We start from the raw sequence: 27,482 nt of genomic DNA, 5'->3' as shown, positions 1-27,482 counted from the left end.
CAAGTAGTTCCTAGAGGTCTCCCCAGAATGAAACGGAGGGACATGGACAAACATGGCATTCTATCAAATCCTGGACACCACACCTCGTACCTGGTGCCACCGACTCTGTACTGTAGCCGAGGTCTCTCCCGGAGGCACACCAGAAAGCCCCTACGTTCCCCCCCAGCTACCGCTTAGAAGCTCGGACCTAGACTGATCTAGGACCGAGATCATTCCCCCGAGGTCACTTCCAAGTTACCCCCCCCCCCCCCCCCAAAAGCAGGTCCTAGGTTGCCCACAAAGGTTGCTTCCCAAGTCGCCCCCCCGAGGTTGCCTCTCCCTCCCGAACGTTCGGTATCCCCGGTGACAGCGGCCCCGGGGCCCTCGCTACGCCACTGCAGCAAAGGTAGCTAACGGTTATTGAGGATTTGAGTTGCGCCCCCTGCAGGGCGAGCAGTCGGACGTCTCGCCAGTTGCCGGACTCTGGCGGGAGGTTTGTGGGGTTGCGTTGACTTACTGCATATAAACGAGGACAGATCCCTGAATGCGCTCCTGAAGGATTAGTTTTTTTTCCCCCCGTGAGGGTTTTGTTTGCTGGAGGGTCACCGATGAAATGTTTATTGCCAACGACTCCAGTGGAATGATTCCGTGTGTGTGTATTCGTAACATCCACACATCCACAAGCAAAGTGCACGATATTGCTTTCTTAGGTAACCATAGCAACGCAAAAAATGACTTGGCTTTGGCTCCGTTCGTGACATTGTGTGTTTGGAACCTGAAGAAGAGGCAACGTTTTCGAGGTTTCAAGAGGTGGATTGCTTGGGTTCGATGTTCCAGTGGGGAGGTTTTAAAAAATAAAGAAAAAGAAACAAGTTGTACACTCGCAATACACGCAAGGCATCAAAAAGGACTTCCACTTGTGGTTGTCAGGATTCAGTTGAAAACTAAGTGGAACCAACCCTGTTTTTGATCGTTACAAAAATAAAGCATCTTCACAATCTCATGCATCTGCACGCCAACATCTTCATCATCATCATCATCATCAGCATCCACCTGTGCAATTGCTGCCATGTCACCACTGCCATCTTGTTCACGCAACAAAACCAACAGGAGCCCAAAGTGCAGCTGGGCGGGATGCCAGAAAATACAACCTGCCGGTGCCCATGAACTCACGCCCACGTTGCCCCGAGCTTCCTTCCAAGTTGTTCCCAAAGACTGCTTGACCCCAGGATAACACACCAAGTTGCCCCCCCCCCCCCCACCCAAGTAGTTTCTCGGTTGCTCAAAAGTCTCGGCAGAGTTGTCAAATCCGGGTCCAGAAAGTAAAAACCAGGCCAGCGTTTGGTGATTCCTTTTCCTGCCGGTTGAAAGTCTAAAGTCAAACTGTGGCAGGGTTGTTACTTTCGGGACCCGGATTTGACGCCTCTGCCTCTCGATTGCCCCAAAGTTGGCGTCCCAGGAATTGCCCAGGTTGCCCCTCTTACGGGGCAAGGCCAAAAATAAGACTCAAAAGAAGGATTAGGAAGGGATCAAATGTGGACATCGGGTGTCCCCAGGTATCTCTTAGATAGGACCAAGTTGCCCCGTTGTACATAACATCAACATCTCTTCCTACGTTGCTCCCCAAGTCGCCCCTGGCCCCTCCCCCCGAGTACAAAGTACTTCTTCGATTGCTCAAAAGTTGCCCACTGGGTTGTGCTCTCAAGTCACATGCTAAGTGGCCTGCAGCTGGTTTGGTGAGTCCAAAGTCGGGGCGAGACAGGAAGCCCACAAGTTGCACCCAAGGCGGGCCCCAAGGACGGGCCCCAAGGCGGGCCCCGAGGACGCATCTCGCCATCGAACGGCTTCGAACTGGGAAAACTTGCAAGTCAAGGTACCACAACGCAACGTAGACGTGAATGATTAAGAAATTTGGCGCTGCTCCAGTGTTTGCGTCCCACGTGAGAAAACGGGGTCCGCCGAAAGAGAACAATCCAAAGAATCATCCCGCCCCTTCCGTCCTCCTCATGTGCAAACGGCAAGATTCTTGTCAAAGATTCCAAAGTGGAACACACCGGACATCGTCGCTCTCTATACGTACATATTCATATTTACGAAGTGAGTGTATTATTTGCCTATACACAGTATACATAAAGTCATACACAAACGCACCACATCGCGGCGCGCAACAACGAGCTCAACAGAAGCGCCTCCAGACATCCGCGCTACAAATGCAGGACGTGCGTCCAATTCAAGGGATGGCCTGGATGGCGTCGTGCACGTGTGAAGTCCAGGCGTCCCCAATCCTGGTCCCGGAGGGCTCGGAGTCTCGCAGGTTTGAGACGTTTCCGTCCTCAAGATCAGGATTGTTCGCAGGCTTCTGCGGAGCTTGCTGATGATAAGAATCAGGGTGTGTTGGAGGATGGGAACATCTCAAGCCTGCGGGACTCCGGCCCGTCAGGACCGGGATTGGGGAAGCCTGATGACGACAGACATTTTGCACACAAACACAAAGAAACTCAAAACTTGAGCTTTTCGTCAAACAAATTGATGAATTCCTCACCACTCGCGTTTCCGTCTCCTTTGAGGCACATCGATGGGACCACAAACACAAACAAACCAACTCGGACCCCTGCTTCGCTCGCCAAAGTGCTGCTGCTGCTACTTGTTAGCGCCCCCCCCCCCCCTCTCCTGACAAACATACAGTACTGCGTCAAAAAAAGAACTCAACAAAACCAAAATCCTCTCGCAACGCCTCTCTTTCAATCTTGTTACAAAAATATAAAGTCAAACTTTATCACCAAACACGAACGTTCGCTAACCCCGGCGTGTTTGCACTTGTACAAAGTCTGATCTGTATTTTATAAAATCAACATTGAGCTGTCACAGTTCCACCGACCACTTTTTTAAAACCCCTGATTCAGATTTGCTGAACAATCATTTCAAACTGCTGAGACACAAGAAGGAACAAAATTGAGCCGGGAGGCTAAAGCACGAAGCTAACGAGGCGAAAAAGTGTTGTTCCCTCTCCGTCTCTCTCTGTTGCTCAACAAGATTGCCAACGCTAACGTGCTAACAGCTAACGCACGCCATGCCGGCGAGCACGCATTTACCAGACGGTGCGAAAAACGTCCCAAAAAAACTGCAAAAACGGTTTGTGTCAGACGACGCGACTTAGTAATAAAGCGATAACATGTAGAGCGCCTCCGTCTCTACTGGACAGAATTTGAGATTTAAAAAAACAACAAAAAGCGAAGAAAGTGGGGAATTCGTTTTGCAAGAAATCCCAATTTTTCTTTCATGAGTCCTCACTTGCCAAGATTGGATCTTCCCTCGATGGTGACTTAAATAAAAGTCAGTTTGGCCAAGTTCAAGGACGGCTCTTCAGGCTTTTCCACTTTGCGACCCTCCGGGGCCGACCATCTGCGCTTCCTGCCGTTGCCGATTGGCTTCCTGGGGTCCCTTTTCAAAAAGGATCCTCGTTCCCTGAACCCGAGGTCGCCGTTCTCCACAGCGACCGTGCCGTTCTCCCGCTCCCCGTGCCTGGCTCCGCCTCCACCACCGCTGTGGGGGACGATGCCGGAAAGTGTCCCGGGGGCTCCGAGGAGGTCCCCGTGGCCGGGAGCTCGGGCCGAGGAAGTGGAGACCGCTTCCGGGGGGTGCGTCTTGCTCAGTGATCCGTTCCTCGGGTTCTTGAGGGTGAGCGAAATACAAACATCGCCCACTGAGAGCTTGGCGCAAGGCAGCTCCAGGAGTTGGGTGGTCCGGTCCGGGCAGCATGACGACCATCCCTGGCCGAAGACGAAGAAGGGGTACGCCACCAAGACCTCCACGCTCACCTGCAAAAGATTCCGTAGCGCTAATATTTCATCATCATTCCGGAGGAGCTATTTGGTCTTCAAAGATTCATTCCAAGTATTCTCGAAAACCAGAACAAGCATTTAAAAAATAAAAACATAACCCTTACCTGTGAACGGCGCTCGCCCACGGAGAACTGAACGATGGCGAAGTTGGGCGAGGCGCGGCTGCCTTCGATGCGCTCCACCGTGGACGAGTCGATCTTCAGCTCGCCGCTGATCTCGGCGCTCTGGATGAAGTCCTCCGTCTTCAGCTCCTCCACGCGCTTCAGCTCGCCGTCCGCCAGCTGGATGATGGACCCCTTGACGAAATACGCCGGCAGAGACGGCGGGGGAGCCGCCGCACCGCCGGTGCCGGGAGCGGGCGGCGTCGACGGAACCGCGGGCAGGTGGAGCTGCGCCCGGACCGCCGCGCCCGAGCTGATCTGGCGGTAGGCGCCGGCGGGATCGTCTGGAGTTTCTCCTCTGTAGGCCTGAGTGGAGAACGTCAGCACCTGGGACGTGGGGGTCTCCGGGGCGGTTGCCCCCCTTCCGCTGACCGGGATGATGACCGGCTGGCTTCCCGCAATGAGCACGTGTTGCTGGAGGCTGGTGTGGTAGCTGATTGGTGCGTGCTGGCTGCTGCCGGCCCCCGCTATGTAACCGATGACCGGCGACTGGGGGTACACGCCGCTGGGCGGGCGCCCCGCCGAGAGGGGTTCCACGCTTGAGCTGCGAGTGGTCTGTATCACGGTCTGCGGCGATAGCGGCCTGATAGCAGCTTTGAGATTGTCTGCGCTTAAGGGGGGCGGAAACGCCATCGCGTGGTTGGAGCCGGACGAAGGGGTGCGGCTGACCGGCGTCCCCGGGAGGATGCCGCCTTTCTCCGGGTGCGTCTTTCCAGGACTGTCCCGGGACGGTGCCGGCCGGTGGTCCCCGTGGCTGTTGGGCATGAGCATGACGGAGGTTCTCAGAGCCAAGGGGTCGCGAGCGTAGTCCGACGGCAGAAGCAGCTGGCAGGCCTCGTAGGCTTCGTGCGATTGGACGGCTTTCTCCGGCGTGGCCCCGAACCTGCGGCTGCGCTCCGCTCTCCCGTTGTGGAGCTCTCTGGGGCCTGCGCTGCCCTCCTCCTTTCTGCCACTCCCGACTTCCGTGTAGTGCGCCGCCTGGCTGTGATGGGGCTGCGGGGACGAGGTGGGAGGGGGCAGCATGGCGGAGGCGTACCGGACGGATGCTCGCCGTTGGTCGTACTTGGAGGCTAGCGAGGAAGCGGCGTGCGTCTCGGGGAGGGTCGACAACCTCTGAGAGGAGGAAGAGGGGAGGAGCGGCGGCGGAGGGGGGGGTGGCAGAAGTTGAGGGGCGATGTAGCTGGCGTACGCGGCGCCGTAAGGCGAGGCGATGAACTGAAGATTGGGTGGCAGTTGCGCGTAGTGGACCGTCCCACCCACGTGGGTCTGGGAAAGGGGCGACGTGTAGATGGCGGGAAGGGACGAGACCGACCTCATGGAGTCGGACGCGGAGGCGGGCGACTTGTACTGGGGGGCGTCTGACTGGGCGGCGCTACGGGGGACTTTGGAGCTGCTCCCGCCGGCCACGAACCAGGCCACGTTCTCTGGGGGCGGAGCCATAGGGGAACGGCTTTCCGAAGGGAGCGTGCTGGGGGGGATCTCCCTCTTCTTTGGGGGCAGGCATTCATTACTCCGTTCATGATTGGACTTCATCCTGATCCTGTTTTTGTTCCTGGTCTTTTGCGTCCTTCTACTTGTTGTCTAACTGTAAGAGCGGCGGGAAAAACGGGGGTCAAGGTAAGGTTGGGTTTCCGAGGGTGGCTCTAGGGTGAGCTCGGGAACGTCGCGACGTCACACCTGCTGCTGCCGTCGAGGACGACGGGGGGCCGAGTGCGTCGCGCTTCATGCGGAATCATCGCTCCTCCCGCTCGCCGTCCTGAAAGACAAAAAACACGGCGGGAGGAAATCAAGGCTTTCTTTTTCTTTTTAAGGTTTCATTTCAAATTCAAGTCACACAAGCGGCTAATTCATCAGCTAATGAGATGCGCGGCAACATCTGGGACGGCGACAACTGCTTCTGACGCAGGACAGTTTTGCGACGCGACGCGAGCATTGGTCGACGTGTCCATCGAAAGGAAACTCACAAAAAGATCTCAAGAAGCCCAAAAACTAAAAACTAAAGCCAAAGTCTGACATTTTGGGGCTTTTGTCTGGAAAGGCAGAATTTTTGATCCAGCTGGCATCATTTGGAGCTGTACCTATTGTTGTGTCCTGTTGTGTGTGTGTGTTCTACAAATGAGTGTGTCCGTGCGAGTGTGTCTGCGCCGTCTGCTCTCTCACTTTGCCGCGAATCTCATCCATAATGCAAAAAAGGACGGCGACATCCGAGAACGCGCGCTCGCGCCGACACGTGTTTTCCGAACCAATCTGTACACAAACACGCAAAATGAAGGAAACCGCAAAAAACAACACTCGGCGTCCGTCACTTTTTGGGCAAAGGGGGGCGACCAGCGCCAATCCGAGAGGAGACTGAGGGCAAAGTGCAGTCAAGTGGAGACTGCGGAGTGCAGCGGACGTGACCTACTTTGGAGAAAGAGAGAGTGTTGCCTCGCTGAAACACGACACACACCTTCACTTCAAATGCTCACTCGCCTCAATCTTGCTGACTTGGCGTGCGTGCGTGCGTGCGTGCGTGCGTGCGCGCGCGTGCGTGCGTGCGTGCGTCAGATAACCTGTAATCCAAGATGACTGTCCTCCTGTGCTTCACTTCCCTCCCACACGCATTCACAAATGCAATGATCTGACCCAAGTGTGTCAAGTGCGCGTGTGTGTGTGAGAGGGGGGGGGGGGTGTAAGGGGGGGGGGGGGGGGCGATGATGCAAGCCAACCATAAAGCAAAACCGCACACTCATGCATGACTTCACTATTGTCCTTCTAAGGTGAAAATACTCACGTGTGCGCGTGTAAGAGAGAGAGAGAGTGAAAGTGAGACATTGAGACGATGTCAAAGATAAAAAGAAAATAAAGCGTCTCAGTGGAAGTGTTTTGAAAAATTCAGAACATGAAATTTGGTCGACACGTGGATCGCGAGAAGACCCACAAAAAGTCTCAAGCTGGAAAACATTCAGGACCTCTTTGGGGTCAGCTTGGTGACGTTTTCGGGGTCCTCAAAGGCGGACTCGAAGATTTAGACCAGGGGTGCCGCCCAAGTCCGGTCCGATCCTGGAGAGCCCCTCGCGGGCCGTTTTTTCCACGTCTCCCTCCTCCAACACAGCTGAGTCATGAGCAGTGTTTTGCAAAGCTGGCTGATGAGCTGATCATTGGATTCAGCTGTGTTGGAGGAGGGAGACGTGGAAAACAGGCCTGATAGGGGCTCTCCAGGACCGGACTTGGGAATGATGGTATTGTCAATGGGGTGCGCACAAAATGCTGGCAAAGTTTGCCGAGTCAGCAAAAAACACAAAACTGAAATCAAATTTTCAATTCATTCCAGCCTTGAAGACAATCTCATCAAATGTGGACCCCGAGTCGAGCCACAAAAAAAGTCCCAGCCAGACATTTCCAAAAAGAACCCGGAAGTCGGCCATTTTGATTCTGAGCAGTCATTTTTAACTCTACAATGTTATTCATTTAGATATTTTTTTAAATTCAGCCCCTGAAGCCATTTTGACTTTGTACGAGTCGACCCACAAAGACACACGAGGTCGGCCATTTTGCTTCAAAGCGGCCATATTGGGGCTCATTTGATGATCGTATGCGTCATTGATTTGTATTCACTTAAAGAAAGTGGAACAAATGCGACGTTCTGGCGTCGGCAACATCGGATGCACCCGACGGTGACACGGGTTCAACAACAAAACACAACTTGGATGACTTGCACTTTTTTTCCCGTGTTGTTTTTGAGCCTTCAGAGGAGACGAGTGACGAAGCGCAATCGTCAGCCAGGAAGCACACGAATCACACGCACACACAAACGCCGTCAACAACATCGAAATGTTGCGCTCGCCTCATGCATACAAAAACAACGCGCACACACGCTGGTGTGTGCGCGCCCACCGCCAGTGGGCGCCCCTCGCTCTCTCTCTTTTACTCCTCACACTCTGTCTCTGTCACTTCCTCTTACACACACGCACACACGCACTCGCATGCACAAATGACACAAGGACACACAAAAAATGGTCGCACAATCTTGCGCACGCTCACTGAGGAGTCCCGCATGGCGAGCACTGAAGCCGATTACGCAACGGCTTGAATGAGTGCCCGACACACGCACACACACACAAACGCACACACTCGGCAAAACTTGGCGTCCTTGTAAGAAAGAAGGTGGGAGGGCAAGGGTTGTGACACACACACACACACACACACACACACACACACACACACACACACACACACAAAAGCAGCGGTCACATGCATTTTTGGGGGGTTAAATTTGACGTATGAAAACGTGGTATCGGTGGTTGTCTGTCAAAAAGTGATATTAAAGATGGACGCACTGGGGCCAAGTGACGGCGAGACTGTGAAGAAAATGGAGAAAGACCGCCGCAGGGGAGGTCGGCGTGCCGCGCAACGTGTCGCCGGGCTCGCTCTCAAGTGCAATCATGATGAATAAGTCGGCAAATTGAGCAATTTCCTCGGCAGCAAAAAAACATTGCTCGATCGTGACAACATTTCAGGAAGGAAACGTGTCGAATCTTACTGGTAAGTCAAGAAGGCCTGATATCAATATGTATCATTTGTATGGCATTGACTACACTTGACATCATTTTGGTCTTCATTCTTCAGACTTTTGTGTCATTGAGACTTGATATCAACATGCATCATTTTTTGTATGTAACGAAGAAGGCTCGATATCCACCGGTATCGATTTTATTTACGTATGCCATTGAAGGGATTTGCTATTAGCGTGCGTCGTCGTTGTTTTCCTATCAAGACCAGATGCTATTTAAGCTACGCTAGCAGGCCCCAGATATCAACACGTATCATTGGTATCAGCGTTTAGCATTGACATTTTATAGAGCAGAAGAAGAAGATCAATACCGGATGTTAGCGCTCACCTCATTCAACACAAGCGCCTCCAACACCCCCCCGATGGGTCAGCAGGTGCTGCGGCCCATGGACGAGACGCGTTCCCACAATGCACTGCGACAAACCACAAGAAAAGAGACAACTTTATTAACAAACTTTTGGAGCTCGCAATTTCAAATGACTAACAAATATTCGTGCATTTGTCATTTGCGTGCCGTTCAAAGTGGGAAGGAAATGCAAAATTGGCGAGGGCTCGACGGGCGGCGGCGGCGGCCGGACAGACGGAGACAACCAGAGTGAAAGACAAAGCCGAGAAAGAGAGAGAGAGCGGGCGAGCGACAGCGCCAAACAGATGGTGGCGGAGAAGAGGCGGAGAGGAACAACACTGAGTCAGCCAACCAGACGCGGCGGGGGGGCACGGAGAGGACGGATGAATTCAACAAAAAAAGAAAAGAATAGAAAGAAGGAGAAAAAAAAGGAGGGAAAATAAACCAGCCAGCGAGCGAGCGAGCGAGCGAGGGAGGATGCGGGCTGAAGGATTTGATTCCAAAACTGTGCTAGGAAATGATAACAGATGTCTGCTGCGGAGTCCACGCTAAAGGTCACTGAACACACCAGCAAAACGCAGGAGTTCGTATGGGCTCGTGCTGCCTTCATGAAAGCTGGCAAATTCCCAACCTCCAACGAGGAAGCGTCAGGACAGAAAGAAAAAAAAAATATTGAAGATCAGAAAAAAGTCACTTCGCTGAACTTTCTTGACACAAGGTCACGTCATCCAATTTGTTCTCATGTGGCCTTCATGAAACTGGGAAGTTGGCAAACGGCCACTTTTGTTTTTGTATTTGGATGGAAATGATGGATGTGTGAATGTTTTGTGAATTAGCTGCTGCAATAGCATCATTTAAAAAAAATTAAAAAAAAGTCAATAATCGATCAAGACAAAAAGTCGCCATCAAAACACAAACTGAACATGACATTCGGTGCACTCGTGCTGCGTTCATGAAACCTGGGAATTGTCCAACCTCCAACGAGGAGGCTAAAGGAGAAAAAAAAAATACATCTCAGATATGGAGAAGGTCCCTGAATGCACCACTGAAACACATACATTGCATGCCATCATTTGTACTCGTGCTGCCTTGATGAAAAATGGAAATATTTCCAACTTTCCCCTTGGCGGTTAAATGAGGTCTCAGATATGAAAAAGGTCACTAAATGCACCGTTTAATTACACACTGTGAAGGAAAAAGAACAAGGCTTGCCGCCTTCAAGAAATTTTCAAACTAAGAGGCAAAAAAAAAACCATGTCAAAAAGGTCACTAAACGCACCAGTTCGAAAACCACACTCATGCTACCTTCATGAAACCTGGGACATTTTCAACATTTACCTAAGAAGTTATAAGACAGAAAAAAAAGATACCGCTGGTGTGGAAAATGTCACTGAACGCACCATTGAAATATCGGACAGGGTCAGATTCCACAAATGGTGCCTTCATGAAAACTGGGAAATTTCCTGACAGAATAATCGGCAGGAATGCTTTGCGGGCTGACGTCATGTCTGACAGCTGTTTGGTTGGCGCGCGCGCGCACGCGTGTGTGTGCTTGTAACATACAGGAAATGCCTTCTTGGACCGCAGCCCTCCTTTTCCCTCTGCGTCACCAGAACCGTCTTTCCGTATTGGACCAGGAAAGACTCACTTTGTTTTCAACCTGTGGAAAAATCTTGTTAAGAAGTTTTTAACTTCTTCCTTCTTTTTTCTGTGGAGGCGGAGAATTAAAAAAAAAAATGTTTAAATATATATTTTTTAAGAAAAAAAACTATTATTTTTCAACAATTACGGTCAGATTTAAAAAAATATATATATTTTTTAAATAAAAGATTTGTGATGGATTACAGTCAAAATGTTCTTCAGTGTTTGAGAAAATCTTTTTTAATCTTTGTCATTTGTCAATGTATTATTATTTGTTTTGTAAGATACATTATTTGGCAAGCACTTTTTCCCCCAATATTTTTTTCCAAAATTCAATATTTTTTTCCAAAAATCAATATTTTCAGAAATGTATCCCTTTTAAGTAAATAAGATTGAGTACTTTTTCAATTTGCATTTGTATTTTTGTTTTGTTTTCCTTTTCGGTAGGAAGCACAAAATAACTACTCAAGACAAAAAGACTCAAATGGTTCAAATCCTGTTTTGAACTCTGTTGCTAACCAAACCAGCAGCATCACCAAGGAAGTCAAGCGCGGAGTTTCAACATTCCTGAATGTCTTCCCAGCATCAACGTTGCTAATAAAAGGGAAATAAAGTCAAACTATTCACGAGTGCGTGCGTGCGCGCGTGTCGGAGCGAGGCACACAACGACCTCGAGTAACCCCAGCCAGCGACGCGAGCTGCTGCTGCTGCGACGGACTTGGCTCGTGCGTTGATTTGCGCGTGCGTGCGAGAGGGTATGACATCATCACGAGAGCGGCGGCGGCGGCTTCCCGCCACCACAAGAATGTGAGTGTGTGATGATCTCAGGTGAAATATGATGATGTCATACACTCCAATTCAAATTGTGCACATTTAAGGGTTAACGTTTCTTTCAAATAACAAGATGCTAATCATTCATTTAGATTTGGATTGTTGTGACTTGCAAGGTCATATTTTCTGATGAATTATATTTGCTTCTTTTTTCGTTCTTTTTTATTCGTAGCTAAATTACAATATCGCGGATCCGCCGATATTTTTTAGATCAATGAGATTTTGTATGATGTATTTAATGATTTACTTTTTAAATGTATTAAATCAATGAAAATTCCGTTAATTAAAATGATTGAATTATTTTTAAATACTACAGAAATTATTTGTGTTTTTTTCCCATCATCTGTACTAGTCAGTAACTCTGCATGTTTGTTTAAAAATTAGAAAATACATGTGAAATATTTTATAAAATGTAATTTCATATCGATGAAATTATTTCAAATTTATTTATGATTTTTTTTGGGGGGGGGGGTAAAAGATTTTGAGATCATATTATCTCATTTGACTTTTCATGTTGTGAAGCTGACATTTAATTTTTTTTGAAGGTAATTATGTAACCCCTATGAATATATTATTTCATTTCTATTATTTGTACTGGATATAAAAACAAAGAACGCTCTTCCCTTGTTTGTGTGTGTTTTGAGCACCACCTTGCAAGCATTTTTTGGCCGCACACGCACACACACGCACACGCGCAAACAATAAAGCAGGACCGGCTTGACAGGCCGCACTTTTCTTGTCAGCGTCCCGTCAACACGAGCCGAAACGCACGCTCGCAGACGACCGCGGCGGACGTTGCGGTCGTTTATGACACGGAAATGGCAAACGGAAAGACTTGGAATGAATTTGCCGGCTTGTGTTGAAAGCAACGGTGGCGGCAAATCACACCTTTGGCTGGCGTCAGCATGAAAGGCGGACGAATGCTGCGCTCGTCGATCCCGCGCACACAAAACAGGACGGACCAGTTCACCGTGTGTGTGTGCGTGTGTGTGTGTGTGTGTGCGTGTACACATGGACGTCACACACACACACGAGGCCTGTTGCTTTCTGCCTGTTATACAATCCATATTGTGTAACACCTGGCAGCGAGTGGGCGGCTCCCACCATCTGGCGAGATGACCCCCCCCCCCCCGTACATCGCTACACACTATATGTCGACGTGCATGTGCAGCTGCAAATAGGACCAGTCGGGTTGCAGAGTTCATAAGGGAACCTGCGGCTCCAGTCAAAATGGCCGACTTGGCGTGCGTTTTCCGGCATGGCTTCCTTAGACCTCAAATGGAGCCTTCAAAGCAAGACGGCAGACTTTGGGTGTCTTTTAGGGTGTGGCGTCTTGAGACTTCTTTGCGGGTTCCACTCCTGCCAAACGTCTCGGGGGGGGCTCGACGTTCCAAAAGGAAAGTCGCCATCCCCGAATAAAAAGCCGGCAGGAACCAAGCAGGACTTTCCTTCCTTTGTCCATCCGACCTGTGAGGTGACGCGCCGACACATCCGTCAGCAACCTCACCGGGAAAGGTATCCGGCCGGATTCCGAGCGCCGCGCGTTTCCATGGCAACGCAAACAAACAAAACGCAAGCGTCCGTTCTCGCCAGGAAGAAACGCAGCGCAGCAAATACGCTGATGAAAGATTCCTCGCCATCGCGCAGCCGTCGTTGCCATGGCGACGAGAAGCTATTTGAAGTTGGGTGACTCCGCCCCCTCTCACTTGCACACGCACACCCCTACAATTACAAATGAAGCGATTCCACTCGCACCTACAGCACTTGACATTACGGCGTTATTAGCATGCGGCTCATTTGCGACGCCGTCTCTTTGGCGCAAATTGCTGTTGCCGACCGCGTGAACCGCAAAAACTGCTCTTAAACGACGGTTATGAAATGAAGAGGATATGATTTCATTTCGACCAAATGATCTGCCCACGGAACAGAAAATGCGTCCTGACAAGAAGAAGTCCGCATGCGAAGCGAGCTCGGGTCTGGGGTTGAACCGATGACTCGACGAGTCGCAACGCTGGCGAACGGCGAGCTGCGATTCCGATCGGCGGTTTGGTGCGACGATGTCTTCGCTTCAAACTAACTTGGTTGCAAAAAAAACGACATCATCGGCTTTCATCGCAGTCCAAAACAAAAAGTCATTTAAAAAAGAAACTCATTTAAAGTAAATGAAATAAAGTCCCTTGAAAGGAATTTCTTACTTACTAAAGTTTGAATTCCATATGAAGATTTTGAAAACCGGCAATTATCCGAAGCGTCCTGGCAGACGCGATGAAGAACGTTTGGCGTCCGCTGACCGTAAATATTCCATTTCAATTCGTACAGTGTCACGTTTTGAACGCATGTCGACCAAACGCGCACTTTGATGCAGGTTTGATTTCGGGACCGCGAAACAATCTTTTGAGGCGCGACTTCTCTTCTGCGCTTTGACATCGCCGGCATCTCGCGTGATGACTTTCCCAGATGAGCCAAATTGCAGGAAATTGCTTTGAACCACATTAGAAAAAAAACGTCACCCGTTTGTATACGTGACGGCGGAAAAAGAAAAATCTCGCAGCGCCTGAAACGCATGAAATAGGCCAAAGAAATCACGGGAACATTCAAGAAAATCGGTTTCCGTGTCAAATGATTTGCGTGCGAAATGAGGTCGGTGACGATCGATGACGTACGAAGGAACGATTTGTCGGGCAAAATCAGCGGTTGAAGATGTCGACATCATCGGCAGGTTTTTGCATGGAAGATAAACACGGAAAGTTTCTGGAATAACGAACACGTGAGATGTCCAGATGAATTTGGAACACGCCATTTCTGCGAAGGAAGACGCGTGCCTTGCGTCTCGCGCGACATCACAAAAATGAAGAAATCGTGAAATCTCGGCGTCGCCACCAGAACGCAATCCTGTCGATTTATTTCTATCATGAATGTGATCATCGCTGGCTGTGAGTTTGCGTGCTAAGCGAGATAGCTTTAGCATTAGCGCACATGATTACACGAAAACATAGCAGCTAGCAAGCGTTAGCAAGTAGGTTTCCACAAAAACTGCACAAAAAAGGTCAACAGATCAATCTGAATTTGGAGATTGGAACTTGATAGGGAGTGCGTTTTGGGGATCGAACAGCGACCCCGGCCCTGCGAGCCACGCACGAGGGAACAAACGACGGTAATTGTCAAGCTGTCGCTAGCGATAGAAACGGAGGCCAACAGCATGTCCAAGATGGCGGCCCAACATCTGGATGGCGACAACATTGGAAACAGCGCCCACCATTTTGTCTTCCATCACTGACACTCGTTGGCCAAGTTGAGTTTGTGTACAGCGCGCGCGCGCGCACACGCACGCACGCACACGCACGCACACGCACGCACAAAACAAACAATTGAGTGCGAGTCGACGGTCTGACACAAACAAAAACAAATTTGGGGCGAGGGCGCACCCAGACGAGGCGGTCTGATGTCAAATACGACGAGACAAGCCGGAGGTTGACGTTCCACTGCCGTCGCTTTGCGCCGGCGCCGGCGTGCAGCCGCGAGCGCATCGGGCAGCTTTAATACGGGGGACGCCGCAGGGATTAATTGCTCGTTTGAGATTATTGTCATCGCCGGCTGCCGGCTGCGCGCGAGCGAGAACGCGTGGGCGCGGGCGCGGGCGGGGGCGGGGGGGGGGGGGGGAGCAATTTACACTTCAAATAATAAAAGAAACGCCGGCGAATCCACTCGGTTCTGGCGGATTCGCGCAGCCCGGTCGGGGAATATGAAAATCAAAGCAGAATTTGCAAACGCGGCCAGAGGACGACTTTTCCTTTTTTTTCCCCTTTTTTTTCCCCCCACAGAAATGTGAGAGAGCTTTAATGAGCGGGTTCAAATGTGGAGAGACGACGGCAAGCCGGGGATGGCGAGGACAAGGACGTACAAGGTGAGAAGACGAAGACATCATGGCCGGAGGATGAAAGATTAGGGAGGGGACGAGATTAGAAAGCAGGAAATCAAACGGGAGAGAAAAGGAGGTGAAGAGAACGTGAAGGAAGGAGGAAAGAAAGAAGGAGAAGACAAGAAAAGAAGACAAAAAGGTGTGAAAGAGGGAAAATGGGAGCGGAGGTGCGAAAAGTGGAGTGAAACAAGAGACGACAGAAAGTTCAGAGGTCATCCCGAAACAGAATTCCCGACAAGAAACTCGATACCTGAGAGGAGGACGTGGAGGAGGAGGCGGAGCCTGTCGTGGTTGTTGTTGTTGTTGTTGCTGATGTTCAGCTTGTTGGGTTGTCGGTGCGAGTGGCGCCAAACCCGGCCGGCGGAGGGCAAGCGTTCTTCTGGGCTGCTGCGCCGCGGGTCCAAATGGGTCCCACTTCAGGACCTCGTAACATTCCCTCGAGAAAACAAAACCAAAAACTACATTTACTTGGAATGAAAGCAGACATTCACTTCAAGGGGGCGTGGCCTAGTCAGTGACATCACAAACTTGACTGCTTAGACTTTGTGTGAGCTTCTAAAAGTGAATCGTGGTCTACGGCAGCTTCTTGCGAGTTTATCCATTACGGCCGGGCCTTCTTCCTGCGTTTCCAAAACCAATGTTTTGTTTTGTTGTTTTGCGCGTCGTCCACTCCTCAACGTGATTCCCGCGCGCGCACGCACGCACGCACGCACGCACGCACGCACGCACGCACACACTTTTCCTCTGACTCAGCAGTTCGACGGGCGAGTGCGCGTGATAACGAGGAGTTTGGCTAATGCTCCCGTTAGCGAGACGGCGGCGCGCTCGCTTTCTTCATCTTTCGTTACGTTCACATTGACATGCGCGCGATGATTAGCGTGTCCAAAAAAACTCCCGCGCTTGCGTAACTTGCCCACCGACTGTTGACGTTCCCTTCAAGTTCAAAGTTCAGCCCTCTGGGGAAAAAAAAAAAAAAGAAGAAGTGTAAGCGCACGTATGCGAGGCAAGACGGCGGGCGAACTGATAAGATTACAAAATGAAAGTGAACGCGGGGGGAGGGGCCACGCACGCCGCCGCCGGACCTCTTTTCGGGTGAGTCACCAAAATGTGACGGCAAAGACTGAAACGTCTCGTCGGCAAACGCGGCTCCGATTGGAGAGCCATCGGACAAAATCTCCAAAAGGGAACCGATTTGAGGTTTCGGAGCAAAATGGCTTCATTCAGATTTCTTTTTGTGGGTCTGCTCATGAAAGACAAGCGCGCCAAACTTCGGGTTGACGAGTCAAGCTCCATTTGGGGACTGAATTTTTTTTACTCAAGTTTGCGATTCAAGTCAATGAGTGCAACTGCCGATGTGGCCGCCATGCCGGATGAAGTGTGTGTGTGTGTGTGTGGGGGGGGGGGGGGGGGTTGGGATTGGGGGGCCCTCGGGGAACACTTGCATAGGGAATCTTCAAAGCCGCGCACGCGCGCACGCACGCACGCAGCGCTCGTCTCTACACAAACAAAAGACCGCGCGTCGGCCCACGCATGCACGCTAATAACGCGCTGCCTTTTGATGTCACGCGTCTCCGCGGTCCTCTTCAATGCTCATAATGTGCTCGCTGCAACACACACACACACACACACACACACACACACACACACACACACACACACACACACACACACACACACACACACACACACACACACACACACACACACACACACACACACACACACACACTCCAAAAATTGTGCATGATACTCGTAGAACGCCGACGTAGCACAAAAGCTTTATTGGATCTCATTCAAACATTCAGCCAACTTTTGCTAACCAAAACAGCAGCACCTCACACCGACTTCACCGCAAGCTATTCGAGATGAAGGCTTGTTGGCCTCGACGTGAAAAGACACAGGAAGTCTGCCATTTGGATTCCAGGCTGCCATTTGAGCTCCAATTTGCCCGTTTTAACTCATTTGCTCCCAAAAACCATCAAACTGTCGAACGACGCTCGTTCGGCAAAACGATAGGAACGAAACTCAAGTCAGCCGCTGAACCCGACGGCTGCAAAGTCGCTCACCAAACTGACATGAGCGCACGAGCGCTGCTTTTTTTTTTGAACTGCGGGGGTCACAACTGCTTGTTGCTAGGCAGAATTGAGAGGCTTCCAAAAATGGCGCCCGAGGCTAGAGAAGATAACCGCGCCTGCTAACGACAAATATGAGTAACATGAATCGAAACAAAATGTTCAAACGTGCGTTAGCGGGGTGGTCTCAGGTCAGCCAACACACGCACACACGCGCGCGCGCGCACGCACACACACACGGCGGAGTGTCTGCATGATTAAAAGAGTGAAAGTGGGGCAGACGCACACTTGGAGCGGCGCACGAATCGCACACGCACACGCACGCGCACACGCACACGCAAAGCGCAACGCTCACTTTGACCTTCAACCTGCGGCCTGCAGTCAAAGACGCGCGTGGGGACGTGCTGGCAATTTGAAGGCGTGTGCTCAATGCAGGCGGTTCCGATTCGGTTCCCAAAATGGCGCATCGTGTCCTTCCCCATTTTCTTTTTTATCATGCCATCGACGAGGAATCTCGCCTTTTCGCTTCCCGCCTTCTTTGATTTTGTCCAAGATTCTTAAATTGGAATCGCACGGGAAAATCCGCACGCGGCGCCGATGACTAAAAGCTGCCATTATTTGTGAAAATATTTTCTTTTCTTTTTCTTTTGTAAATATATTATTCGTAAAACAACATTTTTACAAGTGCAATATTGTTATATAAAATGATATCTATTTATACGAGTGGAAACGACATTCAAATACTATTTATGTAAATGTTTGTTTGTTTTTTACATACTATATAGTATATATGTTATGTTGTACTCTATGAACATTTGTTGTAAATATATGAATTATTTGCTTGTTTTTCAAAGACTATATTTTTACGTGGAAATTTTCTTTTTTTTAATGAGAAGATTGTCTTTCTTTTTTCTTTGACTATTTAAAAAAAAAAAGCCACATTATTTGTTGGTTGATTTTACGAATCGCGTCTTGCTTTGAATAAAACGACTTTCCTTTGAAAAGCGTCCCGAAGGTGCGACGCGCGTGAAAGGGGCTTTCGCTCGCCGGCGGCGTCGCGGCCGCAAACGCAACCCGTGTTTGCTCACGTGCCGACCGCCGCCTGTCCAGGAGCGTCTCGTCTCCACTTTTGATAAGAAAAGTCAACAGAGTCTTCACGAGTCACCTTTTTTCCTTTTTTCCTTTTTTTGTCTTTTCTCCGTCTGGAGCGAGCAACAAACGTCCGCTTGTGTCGGCAGCCGGAGGTCGTCCTCGGAGAACGTGCGGCCTTCTGCCTTTCTGCCTTTCTGATGAGGCTTAAGCAAACGAGGACGCCGGCTTACAGCTGGGACGCAGCGTTCGAGAGGATTGGGCGCGAACAACAGCAACACGAACCCGAGTGGTCGCGATCAGTCGCTTTACTGTCGTTATTCTGCAATTTGGAAGTATTTAGCTACCTCATTAAAGATGTAGCTAAATGGCTACAGCTAAGTAGCTAACTATGAATGCAGCGTTTAGCTAGCTATTTTTCCTTTTCTTTTTTTTAAATCAATTTAGCAAACTACCTTTATAAGTAAGCAACTCTTAGCTATTTTATTTACCCATCTGTATGCCGTTTCTAATTATAGCTCGCTAGCTGACTATACGTCGGCCATATTTGTAGCGTAGCTATTTAAAAACGCAAATCTTTTTAGCTATCTAGCTAAATATGTAGCTAACAGTGTAGCCGGCTTCGATCTGGATTTGGCTGTCAATTTTGCTGACTTTCGCGAATGAGCTGTCGAACCGACGAGCTTTCGATTGGACGTCGTCGCTGCAAATTGTGGCGAGACGAAGCCCAAGTTGGATTTGGTTGCAGGGACGAACCAAACGGAGTCAAAGCACGTCTTTGAGGGCTGCCGCCGTCATGACGTCCTCCTTGACCGCATTTGCACGTCCTTCAAGTGCGTGCAAATGCGCTCCAGGAGCGTCTCCAAAAAGGGTTCGCTTTAGGCCCCCCCCCCCCCTCGAACCCCATCCTTTCAGCAGTATTTAGGTGGCGTGTGTTGTCAGCTCGCAAACGCACTCACTCAGCTTCCCATCTTGGGGAGTCGTGCAGGAGGTGGGGGGGGGGGGGGGGGGGTTGCCAGCAGAGCTAATGGCCATTCATGTCGCGTTAAAGCGAGTCGACCGGACGCTGAAAACCAGAAGCACTCTGCTGCAAGGGCTTTTGGGGGGGGGGGGGGGGGGGTCGGGGGGGGGGGCAGCTTTGCAATCAAGAAGATGCTCCGGTGGTTGACTTTTGAGGCTAATGGAGGACCACCGGCCAGAGAAGGAGGAGAAAGTCTGCTCGTTATTATTTGATTAGATTTGATTGATTTGATATTTTATTGTTGGATTTGATTGACATGTTTCCATTCAGTCTTCAGATTAACCGCACATCAACTTCTAATTCAATTACCGCCATTAGGAAGAAGTTCACCTCGACGTAAAAGCGCACAGAAGAAGAAGAAGAAAAGTTAACGACCGAGCAGACGTGCTTTTATGCATCAGAAGTTGATGCTCGGCTGTCGAGCCGCCGCCGCCGCCGCCGCCGCCGCCGCCGCCGCCGCCGCCGCCGCCGCCGCCGCCGCCGCCTATTCGGACCCGCCGTCACGGCTGCGCAGTAAAAAGTGACCAAGAGGAGGGAGCTTCCACCTCGCATTTCTTTTCAAACTTTCCCGTCAAAGCCGCTAAAGAGGAAGCCAGCGGTCATCATTTCCCGTTACTTCAACTTTTCTGGTATTTTCCGACGAGAAGGACGGAAGAAGGCGCGTGCGTGCGTGCGTGCGTGCATGCGTGCGTGCGTACTTCCCTGTCAAGTATTAAAAATGTCATTTTCTTAGCGACCATTTGTGAGAGATGGCGATCCGACCGCCAATAGCGAAAATCCACAAAGAAACCTTTTTAGATTGCCATGAAAACAAAAGTTTTTAACAATGATTAGCATCATCGCCCCACAATGTTGTGTTGCTAAACAAAACAGCAGCTTGTTCCGCAGCAATCCGAAGATCAGAGCGTTGAGTAAATAAGCACGCGGCGCGGGTCGCTCCGCGGGGAAATTGAGCCTTTTGTGCCGAACCCGGCAGACACACAAAGGGCACGGAAACTCCTTGGTGGAGGTAAGAAGGTTTGTTGCGACAAACAAAAGAGCAAATTCCACGCACGCCAAACGAGCTGGCGTGTTTTCGATTCAGCGGCCTCTCCTCAGCGAACAATGCGCGCCGTGTCTTCATCTGCGCGTGCAATCCAGGTCACGACGTCACGCCACAATGCGCCAGCACAACAACAACACCAGATGCATAGTCGGGCAGCCAATTGCTCACTCCGCTTTTGCTTCCTCATCGAGGATTCGCAGCACAACTGAGGCATTGTGAGTTGAAACGCCAGCCGCATAGACAGGTAGCAACTCAGTCACTCAACTGTCGTTTTGTTTTTAGCTGAGGCACTGCGCGTTTAACACAACCCGCATAGACGGGTTGCAACCTGGTCACTCCAATATAGACTTCAATGTTTTTCCTGAATTGATGACTGGCTCGAAGCAAGGCATTCTATTTTTAAATGGCAGCTGCTCAGACGGGTTGCAAGGTGGTCAGTCCTATCTCTATCAACATTATTCAACTAATCAAACAATGATTAAAGATTGTAGGATTACAGAGTAGTAAACGAGCTGCATTGACGGGGGGCAACTTGGTCACCGTGATACAGTATGACCTTCAAACTTTTGTTTTTGTAATCAATCAATGATTTGCAACAGCCCTAAATGTGCGATTATGGAGTTTAAAACAGATATTGCATAGTTGGGTTGCAGGATTATGGATATAAACATGATGCATAGATGGGTAGCAATGCTGTATGCCCTAAACTTCTGCGGGTTTCACGTCATAATCCAAGATGACGACATCCTCAAGTGAGGGATTGAAGGTTTCACCACGTGCTGCATAGACGGGTTGCAACCAGGTCACCTCATATGACTCAACATTATTATGAAGTCATCTAATGATGATTCAGGAGAGTTCGAACTCTAGCTGCAGAATGGGGTTGCAATCTGGTCACTCCAATATGACTCCACATTCTTTTATTTATTTAATGTTGTAATAATTAATGACAGTACGATCGCATGAACCCTATTGTGGGGATTACAGGATTTAAACAGGATGCATAGTCGGGTTGCAGTCCGGACAGTCCTTCATGGCGCTCAACATTATGCTAACCGTAATTAATTGATGATTTGCGTCAGCCCATACAGGATAAATATGTTGTTTCAACAGAAGCTGCATAGACGGGTTGAAATCCCCTCACTCCAAAATGGGTTGCATTCGAAGGGCATCATACAGTCAATGAAATGACGTCATTGTCCTGTCGGGGTGCTTTCAATTGCCCTCGCCTCGCCGCTGTCCACGCGCTCCATTGAGGCGTCCCGCAGGGGCCAAACGCTTGACATGAATTGCCAGCGTGTGCCGAGCACAACAGCCGTGTCGGGTGGCGTTTGGTATTCCACTGACTGTTTTTTTTCCTGTTATTGAATTCCACTTTCTCAAATGCGTATCACCTCCCCCCTCCCCCCTCCCCGCTTGGCCCCCCCGTCGGCGGGAGTCCATTGTTGCTGCCCACGCAGCCGTCTAGTGTCTGGAGTCCCCATTTGAACTGGCATGCAGGAAAACTGGCACATTTGCGCCAACCCGTTCATTCGCGGGGCTCAAGAACGTGTGAAGTGAGCGAAGGGGCGGAGCGAGATGACGCAGTCACATGATTGGTCAATGCTATAATCAACTATAAACTACATTAATTGTGGGATTTAAACACGAGCTGCATAAACGGGTTGCGTTCCGGCCACGTCAACACAACCCTTAAGCTCCATTTTTTTTCTTTACTCAATCATTTGTTGCAGCCCAAATTCCATCATTACAATATAAAGACGGGTAGCAACGCACCCTCAACATTATTGGTCAGACCCGTTTGGGACCCGCGTCTGCACGATCCACAAGTGGCCTGACAAACATGAAAAGTCATCGACATCACGTGCAGACCCACAAAAAAAGTCTCAAGAAGACATTTCTGGAAAGACACAAAGAGTCAGCCATTTTGGTTCCAGGCAGCCATTTTGGGCCGCTAGCACCCTCTGGAAAGAGGTCAGCACACGCGGCACCAAACGATGATTACGTCCAACCATAACGACACAAGCAGGTGTTTGCCAGATCGGTAACCGATAAACAATTTCTTCATCGGCAAGAACTGGCCTGAAATCGTTTTCAAATGTTGCTCTCGTTTTGGTTACATCACACAAAGAGGGGTGTGTGGACTTTTTCAAAGCGGTGAAAAGATATCAGCGTTTGATATGAAAGGAGGCGCGAGGCAAGCCGAGATTGATATTTGATCCGCTCGGAGCCCGTTTGGCTGTTTGAAGCTTGGCGGGGGTTCGAGTTGAACGAGGGGCCAGCACGCGCAAGCTCGCTCGTTCGTTCGCTCGCTCCTCGTTCGGCGCAGTGCTCCCACCGAATTCAACACCTTACAAAAAAGATTTCAGATTTCGGGAATTGTCATTTTCATACTTGTAATTGTTTGACTTCTGCAGCAGATGACGTCACGGGTGGCGAGCTTCAAATAACAAAAAAATCAATACAAATAAAGAATCCACCATTTTTGTTCAACTGTATTCATTTCATCGTTTTTCAGTTGACGTGTTTTTGATGAAGCGTATTCTAATGTGACGCTCGTTTGAATTTTGGAGGCGGGGCCAAACTCGGGTCATGAAACGTTCAAATTTGTATTCCGATGTCATCATTTTCAATGATTGTGGCAGCTTGAATTCAAACTCAATGAGTCAAAAGAGTACTTTTAATATATCGGCATTTTATTATGTTATGAAATGAGGTTACGTTTTGTTCATTTGAATTCAAGCACAAAAATGTGCATCGAACGCAACATTTTTGAATTGTTTTGAAATCCATGTCAACGTTTCTTCATTATTAATCGGACATTATTGTTGATCCGAAATTGAAAACAAAGTGTTTTTCCTCTTACCACGTCATCGTTTTCGCGGCTCCTTTGAGCCACGCCAGTATTCCGACAAAGAGCAAAAAAGCGGAACGTCGCGCGACGCCTCGAGGTCAAAATCACGTTCGGAAACGCAAAACAAGCGCAACAAAATCAAGTCCAACTGATTCCACTTGACAAACACGTCAACACACCGCGAGGAGGACCAAAAACACACAAAGTGCTCTTTGCTCTTCTATGGTAATCATTAGGAATGGAGGAGTAGCGATACCGGGTATCGGCATCGTCAGCCTTATAATCGTGACGGCAGTCGATATCTCTTGCTGACATTTTATGATCAGGACCAAGATTAGAAAAGTGGAAATTGAACATGAATTTCATGTCATTTCTTTTAAATGATCTGTCATTGTTTGTGGGGGGGGGGGTGCACATTTATAAAGCACATCTGACGTCATATCTTTTCCTTTCCACTACCAATCTGTCATCACGTGATAAAAGAAAACAAGAATGTTCAAATTGGGACTCATTCAACCTTTGTATGAATTTCATGTCAACTTATTTGCTGGCCTTTTTTTAAGTGCTGTCGAACAACTTCCGTATTCTAACAAAATCACGGGAAACCATGAACTTGGCGATGACGTCATTTCCTTCCAAATGGCGTGTGGACTTTTTTTCTTTCTCCTTTCCGTCCGCGCTTGCAACGTTTCAACATGTCGACAAAGCGTGACGAGCTCATTTTGGCCAACGTCTCTGCTCGCTGCACGAAACTTACACTCGCGCAATCCCACTCGTAGTAGTAAAAAAAGAAAAAAAGAAAAAGACAACGAGAGTGATAGGCCACCACTTGGGACTGGGAGTAGTGCAGCATAAGGGGGGAGGGAGGGGGAGGGGGGGTGTTATAAACAGAGTAAAAATAGCCTCGCTCGCTATCACAGGCTTCCCCACAGTCCCGTTATATAAATGGGCCGAGCTGGGATGAATGACGTCACGGATAGGCTCGCAATCACAAAGCCACGGTGTCCTTTGCGCACACAAAAACGCTATAGTAAGTAGTAGTGCATTAGAAGCGGTCCCAAAAAAAAAAAAAAACACACGCACACAACACGATGGAGAGCAGACACGTCAAGCCCGGGTGAGAATCAGCTGCTCGCCTTGCGCGTCAACACACTTCCGCGATGGTGAAAGGCACATTTCAAATCCACAACCAAAAGCTGAAATGGACGCAAACAACGAGTTGCTCGACGCCAACTTGTCTGCGCGTACTTTCAATGTCGCTGCGAGTGCGAAACCCGGTGAAAAAGGGAAACGAAAGTGCGCGAAAGGAAGGAGTGGCGCAGTTGGAGCAGCTCGCAAAGCGGACGGGCGGACTGACGGACTGACGGACGCCTTCCTCGCTCGGCTACAACACGCGCGGAGCACCGGGAGTTCCGGCCCGGAGCAACTTTCCCCCCAGCAGCGAGCCCGAGACGACCCAGCCCGAGGCGGACAGAGAGCGCGGCGTGTGTCGGCGTGCTGGCGGGGGAGAGGAAGGGGGGGGGGGGGGGCTTACTGTGTGTGGCGGCGGGGCAGGCTGTGGGTCCCGCTCGAGTGCCTCTCTCCTCCCGTGTCGTCCTCGCCCGGGCTCGGCTCGCGGCACCGCTGCCCCCTCCTCCTCCTCCTCCTCCTCCTCCTCCTTCTTCTCCTCCTCCTCCTCCTCCTGCGCTGTGCTCCGGGGGGCTGGCGGCCGGAAAGCGTCGCTCCCCTCCCCGCCTGCTCGAGTCTGCGGCGGCCCCCACCTCCAGCAGCAGAAGCAGCAGAAGCAGCAACACTGTGACCGTCACGCAGGCGCTGCGAGTTCACGCAGCGAGCACGCGCAGTCACACGCGCAGTCACACGTGCAGTCACGCACGACTCACGCTCGGCTACTCATGCACACAAAAAAAAAAAAAGTAGTACAGACGAGTTTGCGCACGCGCGCGTTTGTGTGTAATTTTTAAAGGTTACTAATGTTTTCGTCAAGTCATCTTGACAAAAATACGTGTGGCTCTTACGCAATGTGAGCGTTTTTTATAGGTCAAAATGATTTTGGACTATTTCTCATTTTTACTGGATTAGCCTGTACATGTGTTTTATGTGTGTGTGGGGGGGGGGGTGCATTTAAAGATTTGAATTCGATTTGAATTCATTCAAAAATGTTAATTATGTTTAAATAATTTAATTAAGAAAAAAAGGACCAAAAAAAAGTATGAAAACTAATCATTCAATCCAAATGACACCCTTTTTGGGACTTTTCATTTTTGGAGGTCCTGCTGTGTCGTTGTGTGGTCGCGGTGTCGTACAATTTTGCATCCAATTCTACTTCCTGGTTTATGATTATCGTGACCAACAGTGATGACATCAGGAAAATAATCGGGCAACCAATGATCATGTGACCTGGCCCCGCCCTCCGTCTGTCTGTCCTCGTTCGGCTGTGGGCCAATTAGCTTTGGGGTTGACAGCTGACGCCGGGCCCGCATTCTTACTACAGGACTTGAGAGTCTGTGTCTCCATTGGCCCGGCCGCCTCTGACGTCAGAGCCCAGCAGGAACCGACGAGGACTCGGAGTGAGCTCCAGAGACAAAGAACGGATGAGGCGACCTCTGGTGGCCATTGCAGTAAATTACAAGACTGAAGGTTGGTTTTTTTTTTACATTTCTTGAGGCGCTCTGATTTGTAATGATTGCAGACAGCAGGAAAAACATCACAACAAACTGTGATGTCGACAACGCATGCGCAAAACATGAAATACAATCGCAAACCTTCCTCCAGTCAAAAGACGTCGCATTTGCCTTCACGTTGCGTTCAGGAGGCGCAACGCTGGATTCCACACAAGACTGAAATGTCAAGATTAAAGAGGCTGAGACAAAAGACAGACGTTATTGTGCACAAGTACAGAAAATAAAACAAATATTTTAAACATGAAATTCATATAAACATAACAGGAAGCTTACAAGAGAAACGGTGGAGAGGGAAAAAGAAATCCCGCAAATGGAGACGAAAATAAGGCCAAATACAATTTGTTTGTTTACAGAAAAACTCATTAACAAAAAGTCACTTGCAGAAAGCAAGGAGAAAAATAAGTTGCAAAAACAGCCAGGAGAAAAATAGAACACTTTACAAACTCGTACACGACAAAACCAAACAGTAAATACTTAGACGCGGAATATGAAAGAGCAAGATTCAAAAGAGGAGGAGCCTGATGACAAACTTGAAGCATAAGCAGCGAGCAAAGGCAAGAATAATCCCACAAACCTTAAGAAGTCCGCTGATTGCCAATGTGCTGCAGGTGCAAGGTTGCCGCAGGGCCCGCTTCCAGCCGGCGTCATGGTGAACCTCGAGACATTCAAGCAACAGCGCCTCTACTGGTCGCAGCAAAGGACTGCACTTCATTTTCTTTTGTCATCCATCAGCGATTTATTGGGCCAATGTGTGCATTCAAACAAGCACAATCAGCAAAGTTAAAGCAATTTTAATGCTTTCAGGCTGAAATCCCACTTTTGGAGAAAAAAAAACCGCTCCTTGCATCTTTCAAATTGCCGTATTGCTACCAGGATAATGTTGACCCCAAACGTTCAGGAGCTGTTCAAATATCACTGCAAAGTCCATTCCTGCCGTAGGTAAGGAGGTTTGAACCCTTACAAAGTTTTGGAAATTAAACCCAATGACAGAACAAAGATTTTGACATTTTATTCAGACACATTAACAATTCTTTTCTTCTTCATGAATTCATTCAGAAAAAATCATTTGAACAAGTGGAACGACTCACAGCTCGGAAGAAAGAATCTGCGCTGGTTTGGTTGGCGAGTGCATGACAGGAAGGAAGCTCGGCAAATGCAAAATGTTGCTCGGGTTGCTTTCAAGCGATTCAGCTGGAGCTCGCGTTCCTCCAAGTCGTGACGCCATTGCGGCGCATCGCTTAAGGAAACGACAACAAACATTCCCCATCCCTGAAAATGTTTTCAATTGAAGACGACGAGGTTTCGTTCTATTAAAAAAAAAATAAATAAAAAAAACTGTTTCCGTCCCAAAAAGTTTGCTAAGCCCACAAACTGGAAGCTTTTAATCGGGATGGCAAGCACTCCTCGGCACGGGACTGCTTTTTTCGCCCGCGTGTCGCCTCGTGTGCA

The 27,482-nt window shown here is 49.5% G+C and overlaps 1 protein-coding gene across 1 annotated transcript; it reads right to left on the bottom strand.

Moving 5' to 3' along the window:
• Nucleotides 1–264: 264 nt before the first annotated feature.
• atxn1a (ataxin 1a) lies at nt 265–25,240 on the bottom strand. The gene is made up of 5 exons (XM_086062572.1): nt 24,887–25,240; nt 15,522–15,707; nt 8,863–8,947; nt 3,926–5,738; nt 265–3,797 (listed from the first exon to the last, which is right to left on the bottom strand). The coding sequence occupies exons 4-5, from the start codon at nt 5,513–5,515 to the stop codon at nt 3,303–3,305; spliced, it is 2,085 nt and encodes a 694-aa protein (XP_085918698.1). The 5' UTR covers nt 5,516–5,738; nt 8,863–8,947; nt 15,522–15,707; nt 24,887–25,240; the 3' UTR covers nt 265–3,302.
• Nucleotides 25,241–27,482: the final 2,242 nt, after the last annotated feature.

The sequence above is a fragment of the Leptonotus elevatus genome, chromosome 19 (assembly GCF_054856555.1).
Source record: "Leptonotus elevatus isolate MCC_2025b chromosome 19, RoL_Lele_1.0, whole genome shotgun sequence".
NCBI lineage: Eukaryota > Metazoa > Chordata > Actinopteri > Syngnathiformes > Syngnathidae > Leptonotus > Leptonotus elevatus.
Note: the sequence above shows the minus strand (reverse complement) of the source record. Positions and strands in the feature narration are given on the sequence as shown.

Bases quoted from the DNA above. Each gene is read 5' to 3' on its own strand.
- atxn1a (XM_086062572.1), bottom strand. From the start codon at position 5,515: ATGAAGTCCAATCATGAACGGAGTAATGAATGCCTGCCCCCAAAGAAG. The intron at 3,798-3,925 runs GTAAGGGTTATG...AATCTTTTGCAG, and splicing joins TGGGCGAGCGCCGTTCACAG to GTGAGCGTGGAGGTCTTGGT.